Raw genomic sequence first — 27,725 nt, forward strand, 5'->3', positions numbered from 1 at the left:
TTCTTGCCTCATGTCCTGTCATCATGATCAAAACAAATAACAAACAGGAACCTGTTAATCCCAATTCTGCAAGGTTTTGTTAAAAAATATTTCGACCTTTTCAACTTGCATTTAATCATTTGGCAGATACTTTTATCCAAAGTCACTAAGAACTGATGGACGACACTAAAGCTTCTGTAGAGTAGAATAGCTTGAAGTAATAAGACAAAGTGAAGGAGCTCAGGTAAAGAAGTGCATTCAAAGTGCACAGTACTAAAAGGTAGTTAAAGGTTTTAGGAGAGGAGGCACTCTCAGTGTTTTTTGTGACTTGTTTCACCACTGGGGAAACCACAAAGAGAACAGTCTGGACTGTTACTCCCTTGTGTGCAGAGTTGGCAATGCCAGACGGCGTTCCTTGGAGGAACGCAATGGCCGAGAAGCAGCATAAGCCCGTACGATTGAGTTCAAGTATATGGTTGCAGACACAGAAGGTGCTCGGTAGCCTAGCATTAGTGGGTAGCAGGTGGAGGTCAATGCCCTTTTAGGCTGATCAAAGATCAGACACGCCGTTTGATTCTCTTCAATGTCTAAGGGTTTCACGATGCATGAAGGGAAAGCCCAACAGACAGCCATCGCAGTAGTCGAGACAAAGGATTACCTTGGCCTGTACAAACAGTCAGTTGGCATACTGAGTTGGACAAGGTCTGATTTTTCCCATGTTGTATTGAGAAAAGTAGTACGACTGGGAGACAGATGCAACATGGTTAGAGAAGGATACCTCCTCATCACACGACACCCAGGTTCTTCATAACTTTGGTTGTGATGGGATGAGGTTATTCATTATGATATGGTGATGAAGAGATTCAGTTCAGTCTTACAGAGGTTCAGTTGAAGGTGCCGTTCATTTAACCATGCAGTCATCTGGCTAGAATGACAGATATAGTTGGATGTCATCTGCATAGTGATAGGATAATCCATGTGTGGATAATTAGACCCAGGGAAGTATATTGCAAAGAAAAGGGGTCCCAGGACAGAACTTTGAGAGACCCCTGTCTTAAGGGGGTGAGATAATGACGTTTGTCCTTGCCATGACACTTCACTTTTAATTTTTATTCCTTCTTGTACCATTGAGGGGACTGCACTTACATTTTGTTGTACAGCTTTTCAATGACAGAAAAGGGTATCCTTCTAAATTCTAAAAGATTGTCATAAAACTGTGTCGATGTTACAGAGGATTAACCCTTCCCTGTGAAATGGGGGATTTTTAAAAAAAAGCAATGAGTCGTTATCAAAAATAATTTTATTGATTCAGACAGAAGCAATGAGGCAAACAGAAAAACAGTGTGTCTGAGAAGGCCAGCAGAAGATTTACTTCATGGACACCAGCCAAAAACAAATCCCGCTTATTCTAAAGCCTTGTCCAGTGTGAACATATTCATCGCTCCACAACATTTCATAAACAACCCAAGTAGCTGTTGTGTGGGCTCAGCAGTGTGATGCAATACTCAAAGACGTGATATAACAGTGTAATGAAAACCAACTTGAAGGAGCTGAAGAACAATGGGCTGATCTGCTACTCTCTGGAAAAAGCGACGGTACCAGCTGGTCCAGTCACAGTATTCTATAATAAGCTGCAGTCCCATTACAGTTTTCAAGAAACTCACAAAGAATTTAGGGAATGGGACTGTTTTATTTTATTTTATTTTTTTGTCATCCCATTGCAAAACTCATAGAAAAGCAAAACAAACAAGTGACAGATTAGAGACAAAACATCTTAAATCTGTAATTTTAGATAAAACAGAAACTCATTATTTTGAAATCACTGGAAAAATCACCTATTTGAGTATTTACTTAAATTGATTCAAATATGATGTAAATATATATACAAATCGCAACTGAAACTTAATTCTTGGTCATAGTACATGGGGAAGTAGTATAGGGAGGTCTTCATAACATTAATAAAGCAACAAAAATAATTCCTTCGTACAACCCTTCTAAAAAAAAGAGTTGCATTTGATTCAAATCAAATCAAAACCTCAATTCATCTCATATTGGGTATAATTTCATCCTTCATAAGTGGTAAATTACAATCAAAAGCATAATTATTTATCCTCAACTCAAGCACAAACCCTAAAAGGAAATATACAGTGGAAAAATATATGAAAACACATGAACACATTTCCACAGTTGAAATGCTGCCTGAAAAGCTCTGGTTGCTCGATTAAGTGCAAGGTTACATAACTACCCAGACTTTCAAAGATTTAGTAGGTAAAATACAAATTTTCCCTTCTCCTCCTCTCGGTAGACATTAGACTTCCACAACATTTGGAAATAAAACATACTGTCGCCTACTTTAGCAGTAGGTAAGAGTTAAGTGGCCCACCTTGAGATGACGTTAATCTCGACACATCCCCTTACACTGACCCTACCTTAGGCTACATGAACCTAATGAATGTTAATCATTGCTCTTACTCACGTCAAATCTGGAAACTCTTTGGTTCAAGGCATGGAAATTTTAACCCGCCGTAGTCGGAAGCGGTTTTTGAAGAACAGGTACATGGCGAGAAGACACATAGAGGACAGGAAATAAAGAATCACACACAGGCTGATGTCCACTTTGGAGAATCCGATGCTCAGCACAGACATCCAGCGTCCCCTGTTGCTCACCTCCTCACCAAAGTACTGGCCCGTCAGTTCTCGCTTCTGCAGCCACACCCTCTTCTGCTCCATGTCCAGCTCAAAGTCTGCTTCCATAGGCTGCAGGCCCAGCATCCCGAGCCCCGCGTCCAGCTCCATGCCGAGCCCGAACACGGGCCCGGGCTCCTGCTCCTCCTTCCTCTGCAGGGTGCGTTGTTTGACACGGCTGGAGGCGGCCACCTGCAGCGCCTTGGCCTTGTAGTGCTGGTTGACGAATGAGTCAAGATCCACGATGTCCTCCTGCGTGTCTCGCATCCTCATCCCCACGATGCTCGGCCTTCTGTGGGCCTGCTGCCGGTTTCGACCCACCTCCATTTCAGGTTTGGCCCATGGGCTCGGCTCAGATGTCTTACCATCCATCTCATCTGCAGCTTCTGCTCCCTCCGCACCTTCCTCTTCTTCATCCTGTGGCTCCTCTCCCTCCTCCTCTTCCTCTTCCTCCTCCTCCTCCTCTTGCAGAGTGGGTTGTAATGGTCGAGGGTTCATCATGAAGTCCGAGGCCTCCCTGGCTTTTCTTTCTACACCTTTCTGAGCTTCTAGAGCTAATAGGTGACTGGCGTGTTTCTCCCTCTGTTTTGTCAGGATCTGGCTTTCATCTTCAAGATAGTCTGACAGGGAAATGCAAGGAGACACATACATATCATTATTGAAGTCATCACCTCTATATTAAAATGAGACGCTTTGCTCATGATCCTCATGTACATTTTATCTTGCTCATAAGAGCGAAGAATGTTGTAATCACATATTGGACGAAAACGAAATAAAAAATAAATATAAATATATACATAAAGGAATAAGGAAGAACATTTTTTTGCAGTTTGATAAAATCCTTGAATTTATCAGATAGGAGCTTTTCAGAAAAGAAAATATGTGCCATAAACTCCTACCTGTGAGGATGCTGTCGGAGGAGAAGTATGACAGGAGGAAAGGGAGAACCCCTTGCTCTTGGTTCCACCCATGATCCCCATTCTCCATCACTGTATGACAGGCTGGACACATTTCTGGTGAAGGCCACTGGACCTTTGGGAAGTTGGGGTCTTCACTCAAAGCACCTGGAGAGATACAGAGATACACACAAAAAGGGGTTACAGTATTGAAGGAGGAAAAAAGGAATAAATTGTGACCATGAAAGAATTGGTGGGAGATGGAATATTATCCTGTATTGTGAGAACCTGCTGACATGTGTTACTGGCTCAATCTTTTTTTCCCCTGTAAATCCTGTGTTTAAAAATGTATTTTACAGCTCTGAATCGGTGGAAAAACAACTACATAAGTACAATTACACAACAAATTAAACTTTACACTTAATACTACAAGGAACATATGTTTCTATTTTTATTCTGTTACTTTACAGAAAGTTAAACATTATGATTTCACACAATATAAAGTATTGAAATGCATTAAACTAAATGTACTGTATATTGTATAGAATACTCATGGTGCTATAGCATTATGTGGACTCATTACAACTTAAAATAATATAATTTCACCGGTTAGCATTTTATAATAGTCTTACAGAAGTTGTTTTTGAATGCAGCACTCAAGCTTGTAATTCAGTTTCCCCATGTTGTACAGGATGTAGACAGGCCTACATTTTTTCACTCCTACAGCTTTGTCACAGTCTTTCCCATAGTAACAAACTAATGTGCACTTCACTAACTTATATTAGATCAAATAGAAGGTCATAAAATATTAGATAGATCCAGTTTCTGTCCACATATAGTAGCCACACAGCACTCAGCTTCTAAGTCAGCCGCTCCATCTATTGTTTGTTTCTTTTATTCTCTGTGTTGTTGCGTCGACTTGAGGATGTAAGTGCTTTGAGGACTGCGCGCAATCTGTGTTGAACCCATTTGATCTTGTCACAGTGCTCGTAAAAACTAAGTGCCTATATGCATATGTGTATGTATGTGTTTAAGTGTGTATATGTAAATCATCCCACTGTGCTCCTGTGCATGTAATCTAGGGATTGATATTTTGTGTGTGTGCATGTGTGTGGGCGTGTGGATGTATGACAGGGTCTAATAATGATCAATGGGCTTCTGGGATGTCCCAGTGGGAGGGGTGGTGAGATAATAGATGTGGCCAAAGTGGACAGCTCCCCTACATGTGTGTATACGCACACACACACACACACACACACACACACACACACACACACACACACACACACACACACACACACACACACACACACACACACACACACACACACACACACACACACACACACACACACACACAATCCCCTGTTCAGGCAGCAGACCTCGGTGCTCTGGACCACCTGTCTTGTCCTTTCACACCCATTTTTAAAGCAAAGTCCAATCTCCAAATTGAACATGAGAGCAACAGAAACCTCAGAGGGCATCTGCCCTCCTAATGAATTAGAAACTTTCTCCTTTAACATGTTTTCTTTTATGTAGCCGCTGTCTACCACACACACACACACTCACTCACTCACTCACACACTCACACACTCACACACTCACACACTCACACACACACACACACACACACACACACACACACACACACACACACACACACACACACACACACACACACACAATATATTTTCAGTTCAGGCTCACTCAAACGCTAAGACGGACACACGCGGCATGCATGCCCACAGGGACACAAACACAGGGCAGCGTGTAGTAATAAATTGCTTTTTGTCACCAATAGGCCATTGTGTGTATGTGTGTGTGTGTGTGTGTGTGTGTGTGTGTGGGAAAAAAAGCAGAGCAGCAGCAGGTCTGTCACTTTACAGCACTGTCAATTTACATCCTCCACCACCTCCATCCCCACCCCCTCCTCCTCTCCACCGCTCAAGATTAATCTCAGTCATATGCATGCGTGTATGTACTCTGCATACAGTACTTTACATAAAGGATACATCAATTTTACTGTGTCCTGGATGGGCTGCTGCCTTTGGGTGTGTGTGGGGGCTTTTATACATTTCAGGTGAGAGTGCGTGCGCACACGCGCGCACGCACACGCACGCACACACACACACACACACACACACACACACACACACGCACACACACACACACACACACACACCAGATGCCTCATGACTCTCTCCTTATTCTAATGAGCTCGCCACATTTGCGGCCAGGGTGACTTTAGCCATACCAGCCATACTGAGATTGCCACAATGGCCTGTCACAGAGATGTCATCGCCGCCGCACATACATATTCATCAGGTATAAATATGTATTGTTCAGCAAGTCCAACTGGCTTCCTCAGCACTAATTCTGTAAGTGAGGATCACCTGCACCGTGCGGCACACAGAGCCATCATGGCTGATGGGGAGTGCAGCTGATGTCAGGCATTTTATTCTCATTTAAATAACCAAGACAAAACCATTCCATATGATCTAAAACTGCCAAGTGCTGAAAACTTGTCGGATTCATAATATTGTTTGGTTTTGGTTTATTTTTTTTGATGACATGACAAAATTCATGGATGACACAAATAGGTCCAGGAGTAATTTCGGTAATGCTCCTTGACATAGTTATGTGGAAGCAGCTATGGAGCTGAGATCATTATCAGCGACATTTAACTATCAACAGACCATAACAATAAAGTATATCATCTTAAAATGTAAACAATTAATACACACAAAATGCTGGTCCTTTTCTAAAAATTGTTTTGATAATTCATTATTTTAATGTGCAATGGTAACCTAAAACAGCATACAAAATAAAAACAGGGTCTGTCTGTCAAATACCCATTTTTCGTACTAAATATACTGAGGGGCTCTGGTACACTCTTTCATCATGCTGTAGTTGTAATTGCTCAGCACTGTCCTTTAACCAACATTGCTGTCGAAATTATTGTTTATTGCCCCATTTATTAAAAAATGTACTTTTGCTACTGGTACTAAGATGTAGATACTAGGTCAGCTATGTATAGAATATTTCAAGCAAGCCCTTGTTATTATCAAGATACGTCTATTCTCTATTAAATCCGAAAATCTGCGAGTGCATGCATCGTGGGGCAGCCAGGCCTGCTGCAGCAGAGCTTTTTGTCTAAAGAAATGTGAATCAGTCTCAGCCTGTTGACAAGCAGCAACAGGACTGAGCTGCCACCAGTCTTCATTCTGCTGCTGCAAGGAGGCCGAGGGCCCTGGGGCCTCTTTGTTGCCAGCTAAATTAATTGTTCAGCCGCTTTACAAATAGATGCTCTTTCATGCATGGTTGCTCCTGAAAGGAGGGGTGGCGAGGCCTGCTAAAGAGCTCCACTTTAGGCAAAAGGGAGAGGAGGGGTTGAGTGGATGGAGTGTGCTCTCCTGAGGGAGACGCTGCCACTCATTGCTACAAACACAGCCAACAAACCCTCGGCTCCTCCCCCTCTTTCTCTCTGAATCACCGACTTATCCCCTGTGGACCCCAGCTCGCCCACCACCGTTACCAAACCCCCCCGCCACACGCCACAACTTGACCCGTGTTTGGAAATGCTGCGTGCGTGTGGAAGGGGCAGGAACAGTGGGGGACTGCGTGCGGCTTGTGTCATGTTGTTTGCCACCTGCTGTCACACAATACCTTGGGAAGTGAGCGTGTGTGTGTGTTTGTGTGTGTGTGTGGGCAAAGAGGGGTGGCTCCTGTGGGACCCATCCTGTGGGTATGCTGCGCTATTACTTGTCAAACGGGGGATATGAGTCCCAGGGGACAGTGAGTGGAAAAGAGAGAAAGACGGACACAGGAGTAGAAGAGAGGAAAGACCCATGAATGAAGGGGGGGAGGCTGAATGGTGCTCAAGTGTCTGGGGAGCAGACACATGCAGGGATGAGAGTCCTTCTGGTCCCTGGTGTTCAGGACACAAGCTGTCCCCGAAAAAGACGAGTGGGCAGTCAACACAAACAAAAGACAGTGATTTAACAAAGTGGGCTGTTAATGACAGCCCTGTGCCTAATAAAATCATGAACACAGACGAGGGAGGAGGAAGGCTGTTTAGCACTCTCAAGACTGACGTGAAGAAGTGTAATATGCTGATACAGCATGGTCAGAAACGAGAGGAAACTTTGCAAACTCCTGTACAGTGTGAGAAAAGACAGATCATCTGGATTGGTGATGAAAGAAAAAACTAGAAATGCAGGGAAATTTATTGTTATTTTATGTTAAGTTCAAAAGACGTGACCTGAAAAGAAAATCCCAGGTTCCTTGAAGACGAAAATCCTGCAGTGGAGTTGCGGGAGTGCAGGGCTACAAGGATGATGCGAGTGCAGAATTTGGCGAAGAAGTTAGGCGAGATGAATAGAAGCTGGCTGATGGCTGGTGAGGCGATAGTGGCGGGACAGCGGGATGTGGAGGAGAACCAAGGTAAGCGTATTAGAAAGATGGAGGTTGGCAGAGGGGGGTCAGGAGTAAATGGGTGCGGCAGAAACGGATGATATTTGGAGGGCTAAGGCGAGGTGACAGCTGGTGTCTGATCTGAGGATCCTTCCTTCCTCCTGCCCTCGCCCCCTAAGTCGTATTAGGGGGGACTGAGTGACCATGAGGGGAAACTTGAAGTTAAAATCTCACCCAAAATAGAGTAAGGTGAGGCTTATGTCCTATGGTGTGGATGGGTACACACAGAGGAGAGGAGCGTGGAAAAAGGAAAGGCCATGGTGGAGGGGGAGGGACAGGGAGTACTGATGGCTCAGGACACCGAGGTGTAAAACATAGAACAGAAGACAACAACCAGCTTCACAAACTTAAAGTTTGTCATCTGCTCCATCCCCTGTATAGAGTCCAATGAAGAGAGCTCACACTCTCTTTATGTTCTAATTGATTTTTGCATCTTAAATCATAATAATTATAATGATTATTGTTAAAACATTTGCAGATTTATTTCAAAACAAAAATGAAAAATGCCAAAAACAAACCTATACGTCATCTAGGTTGGCACCTCACACTGGCCTCTACACTGTCCTGTCTGCCACAGGACGAGATCGTACAGGAAGTCTGCTGAATTATTGCCACATGGTGCATTTGAGTTTCACGCCACAAAAGATGAACTATTACCCTTAAAAAAAACACCTCCACTTGAAAAAGATTAAAAAAAAAACAATTCTCTGAAATAATAAGATTAAAATGACAAAGGTAATTGGCATCTTAACAAAACAGACCCTGGAGTGGTGTGGTACCACACCACAATCTGTAAAAAGCTCCAATTTAGTTTAATCAGTCAATATCCCAGAAGCATGTGGATTGTCAACATCTATTTGAGCACAATCCCACGTGTTGTTTTTTTTTTTATTGTTGTTTCACATTCTAAAGTTTCTCTTTCCAAAATTGCTTCCATGGAGCCTACTTTCATTCAGAAAAGTAACTCACATCACCGGAGCTAAAGATGTTGTACAACAGCTATTCCACTGTCATTTTAAGGAAACATACCACAGCTGAAATTTAACTACTGAAATGAGAATCACCTCTGTTTTGCATCAAAGAGATTTTGCAAACTCTCTGACCGTGATTATGCTGACCCCTACCTGCGAGTCTGTTGTTGACGCGATTGTGACGGGACCACAGCCACAGGACGGCCAACGACAACGTGTTCACCTCCATCAGGCTTTCCCTCGCCATGTTCTCAAAGTGCTCGGCACACAGCCTGCAGCCGAAGAAGCTGCGGACGTAGGTCCTCATCGCAAACAGCACCTCCGGGGGATCTGAAGGGGAGTAAGAAGGCGTCGGAGCAGTTATTGGTTGTCAATAGCTAATCTGATGAAACGGCCTTTTTCACAGCAAGACATGTCAGAGTAGGAAACGAACAGGTACTGAAAACAATAACAAGGGTTCTGTTCAGTTCAGCTGTCCCAACAAGACACGGCAGTGTGACAGTGAGTCAACGTGCAAAACACCAAGACCCTGAAACTGAAGCAGCTAAATGGAATTCAGCCACAACTGATTATATAATCAAAACCTGTCTGCTTGACCTGATTTTGTTGCTAAGTTAGACCATTGAATATACTTCAAATATGCAACATAAAAAATCCTTCTTTTGGTTGGAACAGTTGGGCAAATAAAAAAAATATTATTATAATAATATAATAATATCACTACACAGACTTATTTGTAATTCGTAACAGCTAACGTTAGTTGATGATTTTTTTTTGTCCAGCAAATGTAAATGAGTTAATGTAAATAATATGCAAACTCACAGATTACCTCCATGCAACAATCTGACATCATCTTTTATGTGAAGAAGAATAACCGGCCCTTTCATAGTCTGTTGTTTCGATACATTAAACTCTACTGTAAACCTGCACTACGGCCCGAGAGCTCGCTAATGGCAGTGTGGGTGCACAGCCTCCTGGATTCCCACGGTTATGTGGGCCAGGAGTCACAGAGAGCTGGGTTAACCCCATATTGAGATGAATAATCTATTCCAATGGGATAACCCAATGTGGAGATTAAATACAGTTAACCCACTGTGTGAATGGTGGTCAGACTGTTGTCTCAGGACCTCAACAGGCCACAAACATATTTCCCCGGAGCTGTTTTCTTTTGTTCTCGGCTTTGCAGGAAGTTCAAACGAACTGTGGAAGTGTGTCTTGGAGTGTGTGTGTTTTCATGAAAGTAAGGAGACGCTTATTTTGGCTGTGTTCAAAAAATGTACCGTGTGTTTTCTCCTTTAATAAGCTAGGCAGCAAGCGTATATGGGTATATGGATGACGTGAGTTTAATGTTATCCTCAATATTGTCCTGTATGGGGGTGTATCCTCCCGTTAAGATGGTGATCGGTGGGGGGCCAGATGGACACCCCCTTTTGGCCAGTCCATCTGCAGGTCACATGACGGTATGTAAACCTCGGGATTAATCTGTGTGTGTGGGTGTGTGTGTGTGTGTGTGTGTGTGTGTGTGTGTGTGAGCGTGTGTGTGTGTGAGCGTGCGTCCTTTGAAGGGAGATTAACATCCCTGCGAGGAGCGGAGCCTCCGGTCATAATCTAACGTAATCCCTTTTCACACACTCACAATTAGGCTCGATTTTAGTTTTGACCAAATGACAAAACACAGGGTGAAATACTTCTGGTCAAAACATCACCAAGATACATGTGTGAGTGTGTGTATCTCTGTGTGGCAGACTTTTGTCTGTTCGATGTTAAATCAGGCCAGTCTGGAAAACAATATAGCTCACCAAAAATTCCTGGGCTAATTTGTTTACAAAGCTCCACAAAGCCCTCGTCCTCACTTCACCCATCTTTGTGAACTCTCAATGCCCTTTCCTTCCACAACAGTGTGTGTGTGTGTGTGTGTGTGTGTGTGTGTGTGTGTGTGTGTACGTACATGAGCCTCCAGCATTCATGGCCTGGACAGTGAGAACATGGAAGAGAGTCCACACCCCACAGGGGTAACGTCTGAGGTGGCGTTGTGAGCCCTGACAGCCCACCCACCTCACTCCTTCGGGCAAAGCCGTGTCTGGAGCCTGAGAGGGAATAAGACAAAACAAACACAAATTACAGCGGAATGGGAAGAAACAAACAAAGAAAAAAAAAGCTAAGAAGGATGAGGCTGGTGATGTTCTACATTTTCTAATTGTTGATAAATCCCATTAAAAACCCCAAACCAACAACGGACTGATCCTACTAACAGCTATTTCCGGTGTTCTAATACATCTTCTGTAGAAATGAATGGCCGTAGGTCCGAGTGCCAGGGGGACAGACAGGTTAAGTCTTTTCTTGTTTTTTGTTCACAATGAGAAAAATATATAAAAACAACAGTCTCAACCCTTGGAATGAGACAAAATGGCAAAGCTCTTTTTGAAAAGTGGAGCCTCCCAAAGCATCTCCCAACCTGTTCAACCTAATGAAAGCTGCTCCGTGTAGTTTTCTTGATCAATGAGAAGTCAATCTCAGGTTAATGGCTCAGCCCTCCGCTAATGAACAGGAGCGATACAGATCTCCAACCATGAGCCTCAGTTGAATCCGACTACATATTTTCTCTGACAGAAAGTCGTTTCTCTCACCACACTGTGTTGCCTTCGCTGGCGTGATTGACAGGGTTACTCACATGTCAATAGTAAAGATTTGGTGTGTGTGTGTGTGTGTGTGTGTGTGTGTGTGTGTGTGTATATATACAGAGTCCATTTCCTCTGAGGCGAAGTCTATTCATACCTTCCCATTGATTCATTGATCCATTGATTTGCCTGCTAAAAGCTAATGATGTAAGTAAGTGACTCTTTCAATTTGCAAGGGGCCGTATACTGGAGGCATGTAGGCTTCATTCCAAAGACAACAGCACATAGATTTTCAGCTGTATGTGCTGGCACCGACACAGGGACAAAGTACATATTGAAATACCTGGATATTTATCTTTTGGAAAAAATAAAATATCCGTTTTGATGTACTCTATGTACTGTAGGTATTGAACGGGTAATAATAATAATAACTTTATTTGATAGGACTTCTCAAAACAACGTTACAAAGCTCAAGTAAAAAACACACATAATAACATAAAAACAAATGAAAACAGTCATAAAGGAATAAAAACACTAACCAAACGTGTGACAGAAATTTAAACATGACCAACCATACAAATAATAAAAAACAAGAATTAGGTAAAATCAGGAAAGGCGATATGATAAAAGTACGTTTAGAGCTTTGATTTGAAGGAAGCTACTGACTCAGCCTGGCACATTTACTCGTATTTCTGTGTTTCCTGATGAAGTGGCCAGACTGACATGTCACCTTGTAGCTCTGTGGAACGATGCGGCTACTCCCAGACAGACATGTGTGGGGACCTGCCCACTGTTCTCCCCACAGTTAGATGCCAGATTAGGCTTAAAAACTCTTTGCATTCATGTACTTCTTCAGTGCCGTATCTAATGGACAAACCACTTCTGAAACCACTAAATGCCAAGGAGGGAGGACAGACAAAAAAGTCGACAAGAACTAACAAGAATCCCCAAAGTTCATTGCAAAAAGGATGTTATATTGTCAAAACAAAAGTCGATAGCTACCTGTGGGTCTCTGTCTTGACTTACCTGTGCCGAGTTATCCAGTATCTCTCTGAACGCCTCATAGGAAATCTCATCTGAAGTCTGGTTCTGTAGCCAAGAGCTTAAAGTCTTCAACGAGTTCATCACCACAGGACGGCCCGGAAAGTACTGCAGGCATAAAACAGCAGAGCACAATGGAAACAAACTTGATTATGGTGCAATCAAGGAGAGCTCCGACTTAGAATTATTTTTATTATCAACTCATCCTCCAATTAGTAGAGACATCTGTTTAGTCCTTTGGACTATAACATGTATGAAAAAAAGTCTATTTTCCCAGAGCCCATAGTGATATCCTCAGATTGCTTGTTTTGTCCAACAAACAATCTAAAACCCAAATGCTCTTAATGTACTATTGTAAAAGGCCAGAAAAAAAACTGCCTTTAGTCACATTAGAACAGAGGCTCCTGGGATGGACACACACACACACACACACACACACACACACACACACACACACACACACACACACACACACACACACACACACACACACACACACACACACACACACACACACACACACACACACACACACACACACACACAATGTATTATCCAACTCATTGCCTAGCACTTTGTTGAACATTATACTGGTATGTTTATGTTTCAAAGATTTGTCTGATAGTATACAGTAGTGATCTATGACTGTTGTGTTGTGTTCTAGTTCTATGTGCTGACACTGAGGCCCAATTCCCTTTTAAATTGGTCATTTTGCAATTTAAGGGGCAACTGCAAAGCAACATCACCTTGATAAACACACGGGGCCTGAGTTTCCAGCTCATCCCAGAAACGTCTCCGTGATACATAACAAGTTGTGGTTTGAGTGTTTTTCCTTCTCAGCACCACTGAAGAATCTCACTCCATGTGACAACAACAATTGAGCGTAAGCCTTTTCCTTCATTAAGATCCATTTCCTAAGCCACTAACTCCACTTAGTCGCCGTCTACTCGGGCTTTGTCCTGTTGAGTATTTACTTCTTTTCAAACTAGCCTTTGCCATGGTAACAACACAGCTGAGAGGAAACGTGACACTGTGACTTGCGGAGGAAATCCAGCTGATGTGTGCTTGAGACCAGTAATGACAGAGTAAAGTCAGACAGAGACAAACGTGTCTTTACACATACAACACTGACAAAAACTGATGTGTCGAGTGTGCTGACAGTAAGTATTTTTCACAGGAAGCCTCTCGTGGAACAGTTTGAGATAATGACTCTGTTTCCAAGACACAGGCACATTTAAGGGATCAAGCTTTTTCCAAAACCTAAACACCAGGACCACTTCCATGGTAACTTCAGTTTTCTTTCTCATTATCTTTGGCTTCCTTTTGAACAGAATGAGAACATCTTCCATTTTGAACAGTTGTAGGGAATCTGAGACAAACTGCAGGACAGACAGAGCCAGGGTGTTGTTATATGTGGACCTCCTTGGAATTGCATTGCTGGGTCTTTTTTTTTTTAGTTCTGCCTCCACCATCTGTCTCCACCAAACACACCTGCATACACCGACATTCGCACACACGCCTTTCAGGCCATGGCTCAGCCGTCTATTCATCGGCCTCTAACAGGATCTGCGTGTTTCACCCTGACCACTTAACCAGACCCCCGGTGATTCACTTAAACCTCCTTGTCCAGGGTGAACACAGACCTGCTCTGTCCCTCATCTTTACCCTCACACAAGAGCCTTCCTGCCCCCTTGCAGAACCTTCAGACTTCCATCCACTCAGCCTGCGGAAAAATGTCTTTGGTACATTTTTCTCTCTGGTGGCAGACAGACAGACAGACAGACAGACAGACGTATGACAGTGTGTCTACTAAAGAATTAAACATGTTTTCTGTGTTCAGAATTTACTTCTATATTATCTATTTACTTATAAATAACACATGATTTTGCTGTCAAGTGCACACTCTGCTCCTTCATAAATATTGTATAAAGAGCATCATGAGAGAGTTTGGCTGCCGAATGAGTCAACATTTTAGAGTACATTCAAAATTCCATAATTATTTTTTTTTGATCTTTAATCTTTTGTTTGTTCTTTCATTTAATTTCTGAAAAACGAAAAACGTGAGAAATGGACATATTTACGTGTTTAAATATATATATGTGTGTGTGTGTGTGTGTGTACCTTTAGTACGAACAAAGCACAAAAGGTGGGATGTAAAGAGCAGACAAAGGCGTGTGATGCCTGCTGCTCACTACAAGGAGAGTGATATAATAGGTTTAGGTTTGGATCTGGGGTCTGAATGCCAACCAGTCAGAAAAGCTCATTAAAGAGCCATATGAATTTAACCAGAAGCGAAAACGCAGGTGTTTCCTGCTAATGGACTTAGCTCAGTATCACCAAAGCAACACTATTCATGAGCTTCCTCGGTCTGGTGATCACCTAAAAACTCAAATAGGTTACATTTTTTTTAAATCTATTGCCCTTCGCGCAGACATTAGTCGGTGTAATAATGCGCCGCCTTGATAACAATTTGTTTTCTTTTATACCGATTCATCTTTTTGTAATCCCCCTCTCCACCTCCCTGATCCTGACCATCCGTGGTGCACAACGTCAATCTAGAGTATTTGTTTTAGTCTGTAAAACGCAGGAGAAGGAAAACACAAAATACAAATTAGACAAAAAAATATTAGTATCAGCTAAAATGGCAAAATAAAAAATGTTAGCAAAAAATAATTGATAAATTGATTTATATTCTGTTCGAGCTCCAAAGGATTTTTATTTTATCACCTCTACACTTACACTTCAAATCAGTTTTCTAGTTTCTATCTTGACACACACACACACACACACACACACACACACACACACACACACACACACACACACACACACACACACACACACACACACACACACACACACACACACACACACACACACACACACACACACACGTAACCCTGTTCCCTGTACCCCTCTCCTGCCCCCCATCCCAGTTGGACCATGACAATCCCCTTCACCCTGGCAATATGTCATCCCTCATCCGATTAGTATCAGCAGCACTTGAGAAACCACAAGCTCCTTGTGGTGAGGGTCCCAAGATGGGGGGCATCTGTTGGCTGCAACACAGACCAGGCCAGGCCCGGGATAGAAGACAGGGGTGAAGCCTTTTGTATTAATCCAACTTCTATCCACCCGAGGAGGAACGGGGGGCATGCTGCACGCACATGTCACAGAAGGGGAAGCCTGGAAAACCAAATCTTTACTTGTTTTCTGCTGTTAATTCTTTTTCAAGAATTGGTAATTAAAGCAGTGATGTGAACCACTCAGCATCTTTATGCCGAAAAGTATTTCTGTACATCCTGTCCCGAGCCTTGGCATGAGAAAGGGTGAATCCTGTGTCCCTTGAGGCCAAAGCCCCCCCAACCTTAATTCTTTGTTTTATTCCCCTGCCCCAACGTCCCCTCCGGGCTGAAGGGCTTCTTTCAAGAAAAGCAGGATAGCGGTGTAATCCTTAAAAACCTTGCTGTAATGCTCTCATGCTTCCCAAGATCCACTTTTTTAATCCTCATATGCATGTAGAGGATTCATAAATCCGGCTTCAGCCTGACAAGACAGTAAATCTAGTAATATTATGACCGGGTTAAAAAAAACTAAAAAACAACCCTCATGTTTACATCTTTAGATGGAGAAGCGTAAGGAGATGCCACGAGGGGATGATTGTGGATCGCAAAGAAACAAGCAAATCATGGGATTATAGTTCTTGGATAGACAAGTGTGTTATTTTTGTGGCCAGACTAAGAATGGAAATTTACAAAGGGGAAAAATAGATATTCATTTGTACAGACTTTGCATGTCCTCAAGACATAACAAACACAGGAGAGCTGAATTAATTTCAGTCAATTAATAAATTAGTCAAATGACAGAAAATGTGCACTTTTTAAGCAACATTTTCAAAATGTAATGGTTCTAGCTTTTTGAATTATTTAGATTTCCCAGTTCTTTAATTTCGGACCCTTTTTTTTTTTACAAAATTATAAACAATAATTGGCAGTTTATTCGCTGATGAAAATAATCCTAAACTGCAGCAAACACACACACCGATGCCTGTAAATGCACTTTCCACTAATTGTTCTGCTAAACGTCAAAAAGTGTGTCGTGGTTGAGCGAATGTGTCACAAGAGCGAGGCGACGACACACACATGTTGGTCAGGACACGCCGGCGAGTCACTTCCCCTCTAATCACATGACTAATGCAAGTTTGTTCAGGTGTTAGATTTGACATATTGTGTTGGTAATCAAGAAGAGGGCAGTTTAACAGTGAGGTCATTTCCACAAACCAATCGACTCTTGTAATAATAATAATTTAAATATATATATAAAAAAAGAAGCCAAAAATAAGGATTCAAAACAAGAGGTCAATTACATTTTCTGAACTCTAGCCCATAAATTGCAATGTATAAAGGCTGAATGTAAAATGTGATATAAAACATTATTACATTTAACTCAAAGTTATTGACACTAGACTCATAAGCATTTCCTACCATTACTGTACGTATCAGCCACTCTCATCCCAAATCTCCACCCTGTCTAACAAACTACATGCTCGTCTTACATGAACTGCCCTTAACAAGCCGACTGACGGGAGGATTCTGCCCTTTTGCGGCATTGTGTGCTCAGTCGATCGTCAACAAGGACCGTCACAAGTCACAGTCCGCTGAAAGAAAACGACGACGGCCTCCTCCGCTACACAAAGGCCCGTGGAGTGGCTGCTCCATTCTGCTGGGGGGACCGGCTCAAAATACCACTGGGACCTGCCGCTATTGACTAAATAAACTGAAGCTAATGGGAGGCCACAGTGCTGTGCTGCGCACGCACACACACACACTAGCTTGCTACAACACCTCCCTAGAGAGTGAGATATAATCAGAGAGATTGGTGGCAGACTGGGGCAGTGAGTCAGCCTGGTGCGTAGCCAATAGGGACAGGGCGAGCAGGTCAGGCCTCATCATCACAACACGTTTGCCTGGGTGGCACACTTCAGTGAGGAAGGAGGCAAAGAGGGAACGCGTGAGCGTGTTATTAGTAACAAAAGATACGTAACATAATGAGATACCGATAAAAGATTCAAAAAATTAAACAACAAGAGAATCAGTGAAAAACGTAAAAATCCATTGCACCTTTTTAGTCGGGATATAGCGGGTGGAGAAAAAGGGCAGTAAAGAAAATGGTGATATTGAAAAGAGGTTGGAAAAAATGGTAGAGGAAAAATAGAGGAGGGAAGATTCAGGGGTAAGGGGGTGTTTTGGTGAGCCACAGAGATTTGGCGTGGTCACAAGTATTTACAGAAATGCTTGTGTGAAGCCAGAAGGAAGGATGCGGCATGAGGAGGCGGAGGAGGACGAGCGGTGGTTTGGGTATCCCAGCGAGGTTTGATAATAATCTGAATGCATCTGTGTAAAGCGTGTGGGCGGCGAGTGGGTGGCAGCCACGCTTCGATCCCCCCGGGAAGGCTGCCGCTGGGAGGCAACATCAGGGGGGTCAACTAGACCCAGGAGGGTCTTTGTGCTGCTGCTCCAGTCAATTGCATACACTTCTGCTTTCAGTAATATGTCTCAAAGTGAGTGTGTATGGTTAAAAAACACAAAACAATCAATTGGGTAAATTTGGAGAATAATCAATGGATTGAAAATGACTACAAAAACATGGTATGAAGAGGGAACCTTTGACTAAACTCTGGATAAACATCAACTCAAATCTACAGTGAACAAATATTCTTCTGTCTCACTCTCCACCTAGTGGTGACCTGCTGCAACTACATGTTTATATTGTCAGTGAATGTCCTCCATTGATGATGCGATACACCAGGAAACTCACAAAATGAACAAAAAGGCATCACTTCAAGGCTCGAAACATTTTCAAACGACTATTCCCGTGTGTGCAGATTGGTTTCAATTTGTTTGCACCTAGGTTCCTAGGCACCCAATAAGCTTTAACGTTTCTTGATCACCACAGTAAACTATGTCCTTCGGTGACAAGACCAGGTCAGACAATGTTTCTAACAGCAAACAATGAAGACTGATATGGGAAAGGAATGTAAACAAACTGCTTACTGTGCACTGGGGTGCCTCCAAATAAGAACAGAATAAATTGTTCACGGTTCATGCTTGCACAACAGATTTGATTTCTTACCCACACCAATATACACTTGCACATATTTTTTAAATTCATAACCAAAACAATGAGTTTTATAATAATCTGGTGGACACACATACCTTAGCCAGGGCAGCGATATACCTCTTGAGAGAATTCAGGGCTTCTCCTTTGATGACAGGATGAGCAGCCACCTCCACACGAAGGGAGTAGTCCAGTGTTGACTCCAGATCCGCCATATACACCCTGGACCTGGACACACACACATTCACAAAAATACAAATGTATGCAGCAATAAGCAGAAAATGAAATTTCAGTGTAGCGTATTTGGTTCATACCTGTTGAAGGGTCTCCAGGGATCCTCTGTGCTGTTGGCGAGGACGTCTGGGGCGACCGCTGGAGGCTTTCCTGACCGCACCACCCCTTGCAGCCTCTGGAGGGCGTAAGAGTAGAAAGTACGAGCCTCAACGTTGCTGTGAGAGAGGAGCACAGGTGAGACTGACCCTTAGGTCACTCGACATATAGTACAAGGCCTTAATTTGTAAGATTATATGCCACTTGTTGAGGAAAGTCCCCTTGGGTTCAACTGATGAAATTCTAAATGTTACAGCTTAAATAAACATTTCAGATGATGGCATGCTTCTATTTCCGTGAACCATTCTGAGAATTTGGTTTGTCAAGTGTGAAGTGGAATAACTTTCACAGAGCCCAGACCGTAACCCCATCCAACACCTTTTGGATGAAGTGGCCGCTGCCTGATGCCAATGACCAACATCACCAACGCCCTTGTTGCTGAATTGGATAAAATGGCTCCATCCAGGTGAGATTGTAACGTTCAAGAGTCCGTACACTTGTGACAATACAGTGGGTATGTGACTAAAGTTTGTACAGCTTTTTGTTTAGAACGTGGCTCCAATCCTGCAAGGAACCTCAACAACAAAATGCACCATTTCTTTTATTTTTTATTTCAACCTTTTGTTTCAGCGGTCCACCGCCATAAAATATATACTTTATGGCCTGTATTTTTTGTGGCCATATATTTTACACACTTATGGGATTGCATTTTAAATACTGAGCAGATGGTGCCAGTGTAGCAGGGAACCGAGAGAGAGAGTAAAAGAGAGATTGCAGCTCATTTAGCCATGTGAAAACCCTGCAACTGGAACCATAGCCATTAATGCGCTCTCTCTCTCTCTCTCTCTCTCTCCACCCCTAACATCCTCTTCTCATTTGCTTTCTCCCCTTGTCAGGGACACCGCGCGCGCGAGAGAGAGTAAGGGAGAGAGAGCATCGTAAAACTGCAACAGGATGGTAATAAGGAGGATGGATACTCTGGGCCCACGCTCGCTCCACCAGCCCAGGACTCAATTACACCTGCGTGTCTGGTGGGAGTGTACAGATGTGAAGGGAGAGCCATTTATCCAGCGGTCCCCAGGGCTGTCGGGCAGGCAGGCATCAGGGTGGGCAGGGAGGGAATGCATTCACCTGGGACCAGTACACATTACATGCATGACGGATGTGAGACGCCCCGGCGTGCTCTCTTTCTCTTTCTCTCTCTCTCTCTCTCTCTCTCTCTCCCTCACTCACACACACATACACACACAGACACACACACACACACACACCTCTCCCAGGACCAATCAGACATTCAGTGATGATGGGGGGCCATCTGTCGCTGTGTGCGGCTGCGGCTTGTTTGGCAGGTGAAGCCAGAAAAGCAATGGCATTGTTTTCATGCAAGAAATTAAAAAACCTCCCCTCTGTACAGTGATGGAGATGAGGGGGGTTGGAAGGGGAGAGATGGCGGGTGAATAAATAAATCGGCAATAAATCATTTCCTTTTTGCATTTGTCAACTAAAAAGAGTCCTCTTTGCATGCCAAGTTATTGAAACAGCCAAACAAAGAGGCAGAAACAGCAGATGAATTTGCAGGGTGAGGAATGATCAGCGCCGCTTTATGATAGTGAATAATGGGAGTGATTTTGATGCTCTGATCCCATTAAGAGGCCAGATGTTTTAAAGTATTCTCATGAATAGGGTTCAGATAATGAGCACACGGAGACGCTTTTGAGGAGAAAGCAAAGTTGTCGCATGTGGAACAATGGGAACCGAAGGGGAGTAAACTTCAAGCTTAACAGAATTTACTGTAAAAAGTTTGAAATATCATGTCGCCCTCACACCTCCCCCCCACTTGCTTTTTAAAATGTTACTTCCTCGATAAAAATCAAAGTGCAACGTAGCCAACGTTGGCATTAACAGCTATTTTCTTTCCAAGTTTGCAGAAACCTTTACTCGCTATGAACTGTCTCTAGCTGTGGAACGCAATGTCACCTCTAACTTAACAACTTCGCACAATGAGCAATTGTGTGTCAACTGGTGTTTGGATACCATGATGGAAAAACACATGCCGAACAGTAACTGCATTGATTTACTTCCCAATCGTACACCACAGAGAACAACGGGCAGAAGTGGAGAAGTTTAGAGGTAGATGAATGCAAATGCTTTGGGTGACGATATTTGTTGCTGTTTAGCTTTTACAGCTGGACTGGATGTAGCCTACTCCATTTGTGTGTTTACATTGGAGGTGTATCTCTTTCAGGGCAGTCCCAGACTAACTAAATGAGGAACAAAGTGGACAACAAAACTGCCAGAGAGCAAACAGAGCCGTCACCAGTGTTGACTTCATCCTCCAGTGTCCCTCATTCGAAGTTCATTGCCCAAGAACAAGGGCTACACTGTCGTTCAGATTTGTCTCGCCACTCGCACACATTATTTTGGAAATGCAAATAGCCTAAGCTTTTGCTACACTGTCTTTAAACTTCCTTTACAGAATTCTGCAGAGTTAAAATGCCCTGCTCCATTGATGTTGTAGAGGGCTAAGGTGAAAACGTGTGACATCACCATACTCTGTGGAAACATTGATAAAGACATGACCTCTCCCACCCCAATGTGTGTAACAAGACTAATAGGGGGATCAGACAGATGTCAAGCAGAAGCTGTACAAACCTGAGATGAGGACTAAACAGTATTCAGTTAAAATCATTTGGCCTCATGCAAGAACATTTTCGTTTCTAATCCTTAATTTTTTCTTACATTTTTCCTTGGACGGTGAGTTTTTTAAGTTGATGTTAAAAAAAAAAGAAAGATGTGTAGATACTCACACTTTGAGTCTGGTGAAGTTGCCTCCGGGATAATAAAGGAAGCAGGATGGGAACTCAGTCACTCCCAGTTTGGTCACTAGACCTTCCTCAGTGTTCAGGACCCTCCGCACGGCAATGTTCTCAAACTGTAACAGGTCCAAGGTCAGCTGAACACACACACACACACACACACACACACACACACACACACACACACACACACACACACACACACACACACACACACACACACACACACACACACACACACTTAGTATGTACCAATGTCCAGTTTTTTGTCATCAACGACTGTAAATATGAAAGTTTTCTTCCCCTGTGGATAACATTGCAAGGTCAGTCTCAGCAGAGTTATATAGCTACATGACAATACATATTTTACTAGTAAACTGTATTAATCTTTCGTTGAAAGGGTTAGGGTTACACAGCTCTGGCAGATGGAAACACAGGCTGTTACCTCTCGGCCAACGTAGGAGTTGGCTTCTTCAAAGATCAGGGCCAGGTGCTGAACACTGTTTGTCTCAAAGAAGCTGTCAAGCTCTGCTTGGCTGGAGAGAGAGGAGCAGACAAAACAAAAAATATATATAACACAGTGTAACTGGAATTCCAGATTCACCTTTGGTTAAACCTCCAAACATCTCAAAGAGAATGAAGTAAGTGCAGAATTATAAGGACATACTTTATCTAAAAACAAAAACAAGAATACAACAAAGAAAACACAACACATATTGCATATTAACATGGAATTAGAATCCACACAAATTTGGAAATAAAGGAGTATGAGCACACTTACGCAATATTTTATCCAGGTTTAAAAAAAATAGGACTAAACCGATTATCTGGTAAACTGCTGGTAGGTTCACTAATTCTACTAATATAATACAACACTGTAAATGCTACAAACATAAATATAAATTGACTAAACAAACATAGTTTGGTAACATTAATACATTATAGGTTCATGTCCGTGATTTAACAAACAGAGATGAAGAGACAGAACAAACTATAAACCTTAAACATTTGACACTTATTAAAAAGAATCTAACTGAAATTGTGTGTGTGTCCTGACCTGGTGGGCTCCAGTGGGGGGCAGGCGGGGGGCCAGGGCTCCACATGGGTTTCTAGTTTGTCTATGATCCTGTGACGGAGATCTCGGACATCACGCGAAAAATCTGGGGGCCAAGCAGGGAATGTATTTTATTGCTTGTTCTGGATTATCATTCGATGACACACATCCGTGACTGCACACAAATTACTCCCAGTGTAACTGCAACATTAGATAAGTGTGAAATGGATGGCGCACAGTTTTATGCTGGAGCTGACCTAAGCCAGACATTGATATTAATTAGTCTTAATGATAAACTACACGTATAATAAGAAAATGCTCTATGTGCATATTCCTGCTCTGACTGGACACTTGTTGAAACTGCACGTTCACAAGAGTCTGTTTCTGTGTACCTTTGATAGCCAGTCCTGTCGAGTCAGCCTTGGAGTAGGCATGGAAGAACTGTGAAATGAAAGAGAGAGAGAGAGAGCGAGAGAGAGCGAGAGAGAGCGAGAGAGAGAGAGAGAGAGAGAGAGAGAGAGAGAGAGAGAGAGGGAGAGGGAGAGCTTCAGTTGGGCCTCACACCACCGTGAGAGAAGCAAAGCGACGTTGTGTAATGTTCGGTGGGGGCGCAGCCTTCCTCCCTTGCCCGCCTTGACCCCTAAATCCTTTCCTGGTTAAAATGAGTTGCAGATGTTAAAGCTCCAACGCGAGCCCAAACAGAGGAAGATCCCCCCCGTTGGCTTTCATTGGATGGTAGAGAGGAGAAGCAGAGGTGAGAGTAGAGGCCCTGACACATGGCTGCTGACTAATCAGATAAGCAACAAACACTGGGGCGGTTCTGCGGTGTAGCTGGTGATCATACAAAGGTCGACTCTACTCTCTGGGAAATCACTATTGCATCTACAGCCTCTGTCACGGACCTCACCCAGAACCTCGAAAAATGATCCGTGATTCGAATGATTTGACAAACTGGTGACAAAATATTACCAATACAAGGAGAGTGATCCCTGGTTGACTCAATGCAGCGGATTTCCACCATCTACTGACCCAACAAGGGGCGAAACATGACATCTGACAATCTGAGCAACAAATTATTACTCAACAACTCCTTATTCATGCTCTTTAAAAAATAAATACAATACACGCTAGGAAACTGGCTCTGGGTTTTGTCCTCTAAAAATAAAACTTGGCCTCTCTGGAATCTAACTGACACAAATACTTGTTGGGACAGTGAACTTTAATCCCTGTGTCAATAATAACAACCATTTTGCGAAGCGGATCTTTCGAAGTTATTGAAAGACTAAAGTAATTTTTTTCACAATTGACATTTATTACAAAATTCTGTTCTTTTGATTGGGATATTCAGTCTTGAATTACAATAGTTAATTGTTAATGGTTATTTCATCATAATGATTATTACTACCATTTTTGTTGACCGTTCTTTTTATTATTATTAAACATTTAGACTGTCAAAAGTCAATGTTTGTTTTAAAGACATTTAATATAACATGTTTTAAAACAGAGAGCAGCAGCAAACCTTTACATTTCAGAAGCTGGAACTAGAAAAATTTTTGCTTTATCAAGAAACTTCAGAGAATTTGTTTAGTTCCCACATGCTTGTACATGTACAATCTACATACATACATACGACAAACATATCCATGTTGAAAGAAGGAACTCAAACCTTAGAGCAAACCTGTGAGTTTTCCTGATTGTATGGCCAGTTCAGAAAATATATGGGAGTAGCATGGAATTGAATATTATGTTGTTTCTTTTCAAAGTCTGATGTGGGATAACATGGAACATCAGCATTAATGCCAATAAAGATGATTTGATGTGATTTGACAGTCTGTGCAGACTGCTCGCTGTTACCTTTATGGTGGGAAACCCTCTGATGCCGTAGCTGGTGCAGACCTTCCTGTTCTCCCTTGTAGCGCAGTCTATCGCTGCCAGGTCCACAGCTGGCTTCCACTCTGAAGAACAGGCATCGAATAGAGAAAGCCACAGTAAATATTTAGCGAACTGTCTAACGTCAGGCCTCAAGGCCGTATATGGAAGACCTGTGAGACAATTCATAAATACAACACACACAAAGATTCTCATTTACTGCAAATAGTTTTTCTCTGCAATAACAGAAGATAAAGTAGGAGACTAGCATGTCTCTCTGGGTGGGCTGCTCTGGCTGTATGCCTGTCAGGTCTCGATCCGCGTGAACAAAACGCATCGCAGACAAGCATCATGGCGGCCGTCAAGAAAAGTAGATGAGGAGTGTTGCTGCACCCAGAAAAATAGAAAACGACTATAACGACTAAAGCCAAAGAGTGCCTTTTGTGCAAACACTGCATTTTTTTGGACTGTGCAAGAACAGACGCCTGTGAACATGCTGGAGAGTTTGCAAAAGGCCTTTCAATCATTAGGAGCTGAACATATTGACCAAGCTGTTTAATGTGAATTCAGCTGATGAGCAAACAATGAGCCCAACGCTCCCTCTGCTTTAGCTCTATAGAATGTGTGCACGTCCTGAAGGTTTTCCCTATTCTGACGAGACAGGTACTGAAGTTTGCATCTCTGGGACAACCTACACTGACTCATGCAAAGACTCAGTTTGCTCAAGACCGACTGACATGAACCAGGATAACATCTACTGGCAGCATCATCATCATCACTACCATCTGACATCAGACGCCTCACCAAAAAAACAAACAGTTTCTGCCATTGCATGAGAGAAGTTAGTGTGATGTATGTCTTCAGCAATTTAGAACGACGCGCAAAGAATGTTAGAAACACTCAAATGTGCCTTGAGAGAATGAAGGTCCCCTCCCTCTGGTCTACTGCTCTCTGTACTTGTACCCATAAGCCAATATTCCAAAATGCACTCCAGTATTTCAATACAGAAGACATTAAAAGGCCCGTTCAGGCACCGTTTCCTTATTTTTCCATGTTTACTATGTATTATTACAAATGAAGGGTGCAGTCTCTCTGATGGGCCTTTGCATTCATTTGACTCAAGACGTCAACTGTTGCTGATGCACTAACACAGGTCCCTGGTTGACGTAAGGCCACTGTCACCACCAGCACGTTATGACCCAATCTTCTCCCATAAAATTCCAACCGGATCCCTCTCCTAGCACCAGGGCAAGGCATTCGCTAGGCATGCCAGGCCCGTCAGGCCCGTCAGTTACCATTGTTGACTGTGTGTGAGACTGAAAATACCCCATGACTGTGTCAGGGCCTCTGCCATCACCACCACACTCCTTGCCCCCCTTCTACTGTCATCCTAATTATATTGATTCTCCTGCCTCTGTGAGATTTCTTTGAGGCCTCGTGAGCTCCAGAAAGAAAACTCAGGACAGGAGGATGTGATGGAGAGTCACAGAGTAGAGAAGAATCAAAAAAACACTAGTCTCATTAGATCACATGCTCTGATTAACAGAAACAAACCAACAGCTCGGTGCTCTCTCTCTCTCTCTCTCTCTCTCTCTCTGTTTGCAGGCACACGATGAAAACTTAAGGGAGGTGTAACTTTACAGTAACATCACAGCTATACAGACAAATGAATCATAGGCAATTATTAGTCCTAGAATGTTGAACTGTGATTCCTTTTAGAGGCTCGTCGTGTGATGTACAACAAAGTGCAAGTGGTGCACAGCTGGGAGTCTTCCCTAACAATGTAGAGAAGACATGACAACATGGATCGCGTTTATAGCCGCTGCACTAAAAGCCGCCCCGGTGTGAGCAGCTGCCGCGACGGGCCCGCACCAACCTCGGATGTCCCTGGCCAGACGCTTGTACAGCGGAGAGAAGGCGATGCAGTGTCCGCACCACGACGCGTAGAACTCCACGACCGTCGCCGCCGACGCGTTCACCAGCACCGCGTCCGCGTTCTCCGGCGTCAACAGGACGATCTGGTCGGAGGCGGTGTACAGCGCGGCCTCGGCGGCGCAGGGGAAGAGCAGGCAGACGCACAGCAGAGCGCGAACGGCGCGCGCGGTTCCTCCGGGATGCGCGTGTGGCGCAAACCGAGACGTGGCACGGCCGCAGCGCCGCGCCATCTTCCCCGTCGACCCGCTGCTGCTGCTGCTGCTGCTGCTGCTGCTGGAGGAGCTGTGAGCCGAGCGCAGCAAGTTTCCTCCCCGATGGCACTGAAGTTGACTCCACTTGTTTCCCTCTCTCTCCCTCCCTGGGTCCTCCCACTGGCGACCTCAGTTCCTTCGACAACCACAAAAGACAACAACCCCAAACGCCATAATTAATTTCCGATGAGAAAGAAGTACAGAACTTTTTTTTTTCTTTTGGCCCCTAAACGACTTTCAAATAGAAAATAACTATTAGTGACTATTGACTTTAAATGTTGAAGTTGACTGTTGACCTGGCAGAGCAGTTTCACACAAAAAAAAAAGAATTATCAAATTATACTTAGAGGCGACTTCCTGGCGTTGTGGAAGCGTCTCTATGTAATGGGAATAGAAACAAACAGCTTTCACATTGACACAAACACACAAAAAGGGAACTCATTGATTTTTCCCCCCAAGGCGGGACTTTCGACCGCATGTCACGGACTCTCCAAAGTAAACGGAGTGGAGAGAAAACTCACAGGAAGACAAAGACTGAGACACAGACTGTTTGGTTTGAAAAGCTACAAAACAAGTGAGATGACCTCGAGTAAAGATATTTTTTTGCATGTATCAACAATTAAAGTTAATAGTTTCAGGTCCCAGTACATAAAAAGTTTGTTGTGAAATAAAAGAAAGTGTAAGATAGTA

At 43.3% G+C, this 27,725-nt stretch overlaps 1 protein-coding gene across 1 annotated transcript; it reads right to left on the reverse strand.

Moving 5' to 3' along the window:
- Positions 1-1,261: 1,261 nt before the first annotated feature.
- On the reverse strand, positions 1,262-27,432 carry qsox1 (quiescin Q6 sulfhydryl oxidase 1). Its single transcript, XM_035648121.2, has 13 exons — positions 26,726-27,432; positions 24,835-24,935; positions 23,373-23,421; positions 22,984-23,086; positions 22,372-22,462; positions 21,918-22,063; positions 19,095-19,229; positions 18,879-19,008; positions 12,649-12,771; positions 10,953-11,091; positions 9,158-9,334; positions 3,564-3,728; positions 1,262-3,284 (listed from the first exon to the last, which is right to left on the reverse strand). The coding sequence occupies exons 1-13, from the start codon at positions 27,012-27,014 to the stop codon at positions 2,479-2,481; spliced, it is 2,454 nt and encodes an 817-aa protein (XP_035504014.2). The 5' UTR covers positions 27,015-27,432; the 3' UTR covers positions 1,262-2,478.
- Positions 27,433-27,725: the final 293 nt, after the last annotated feature.

The sequence above is a fragment of the Scophthalmus maximus genome, chromosome 13 (assembly GCF_022379125.1).
Source record: "Scophthalmus maximus strain ysfricsl-2021 chromosome 13, ASM2237912v1, whole genome shotgun sequence".
In the NCBI taxonomy this organism is placed as follows: Eukaryota; Metazoa; Chordata; class Actinopteri; order Pleuronectiformes; family Scophthalmidae; genus Scophthalmus; species Scophthalmus maximus.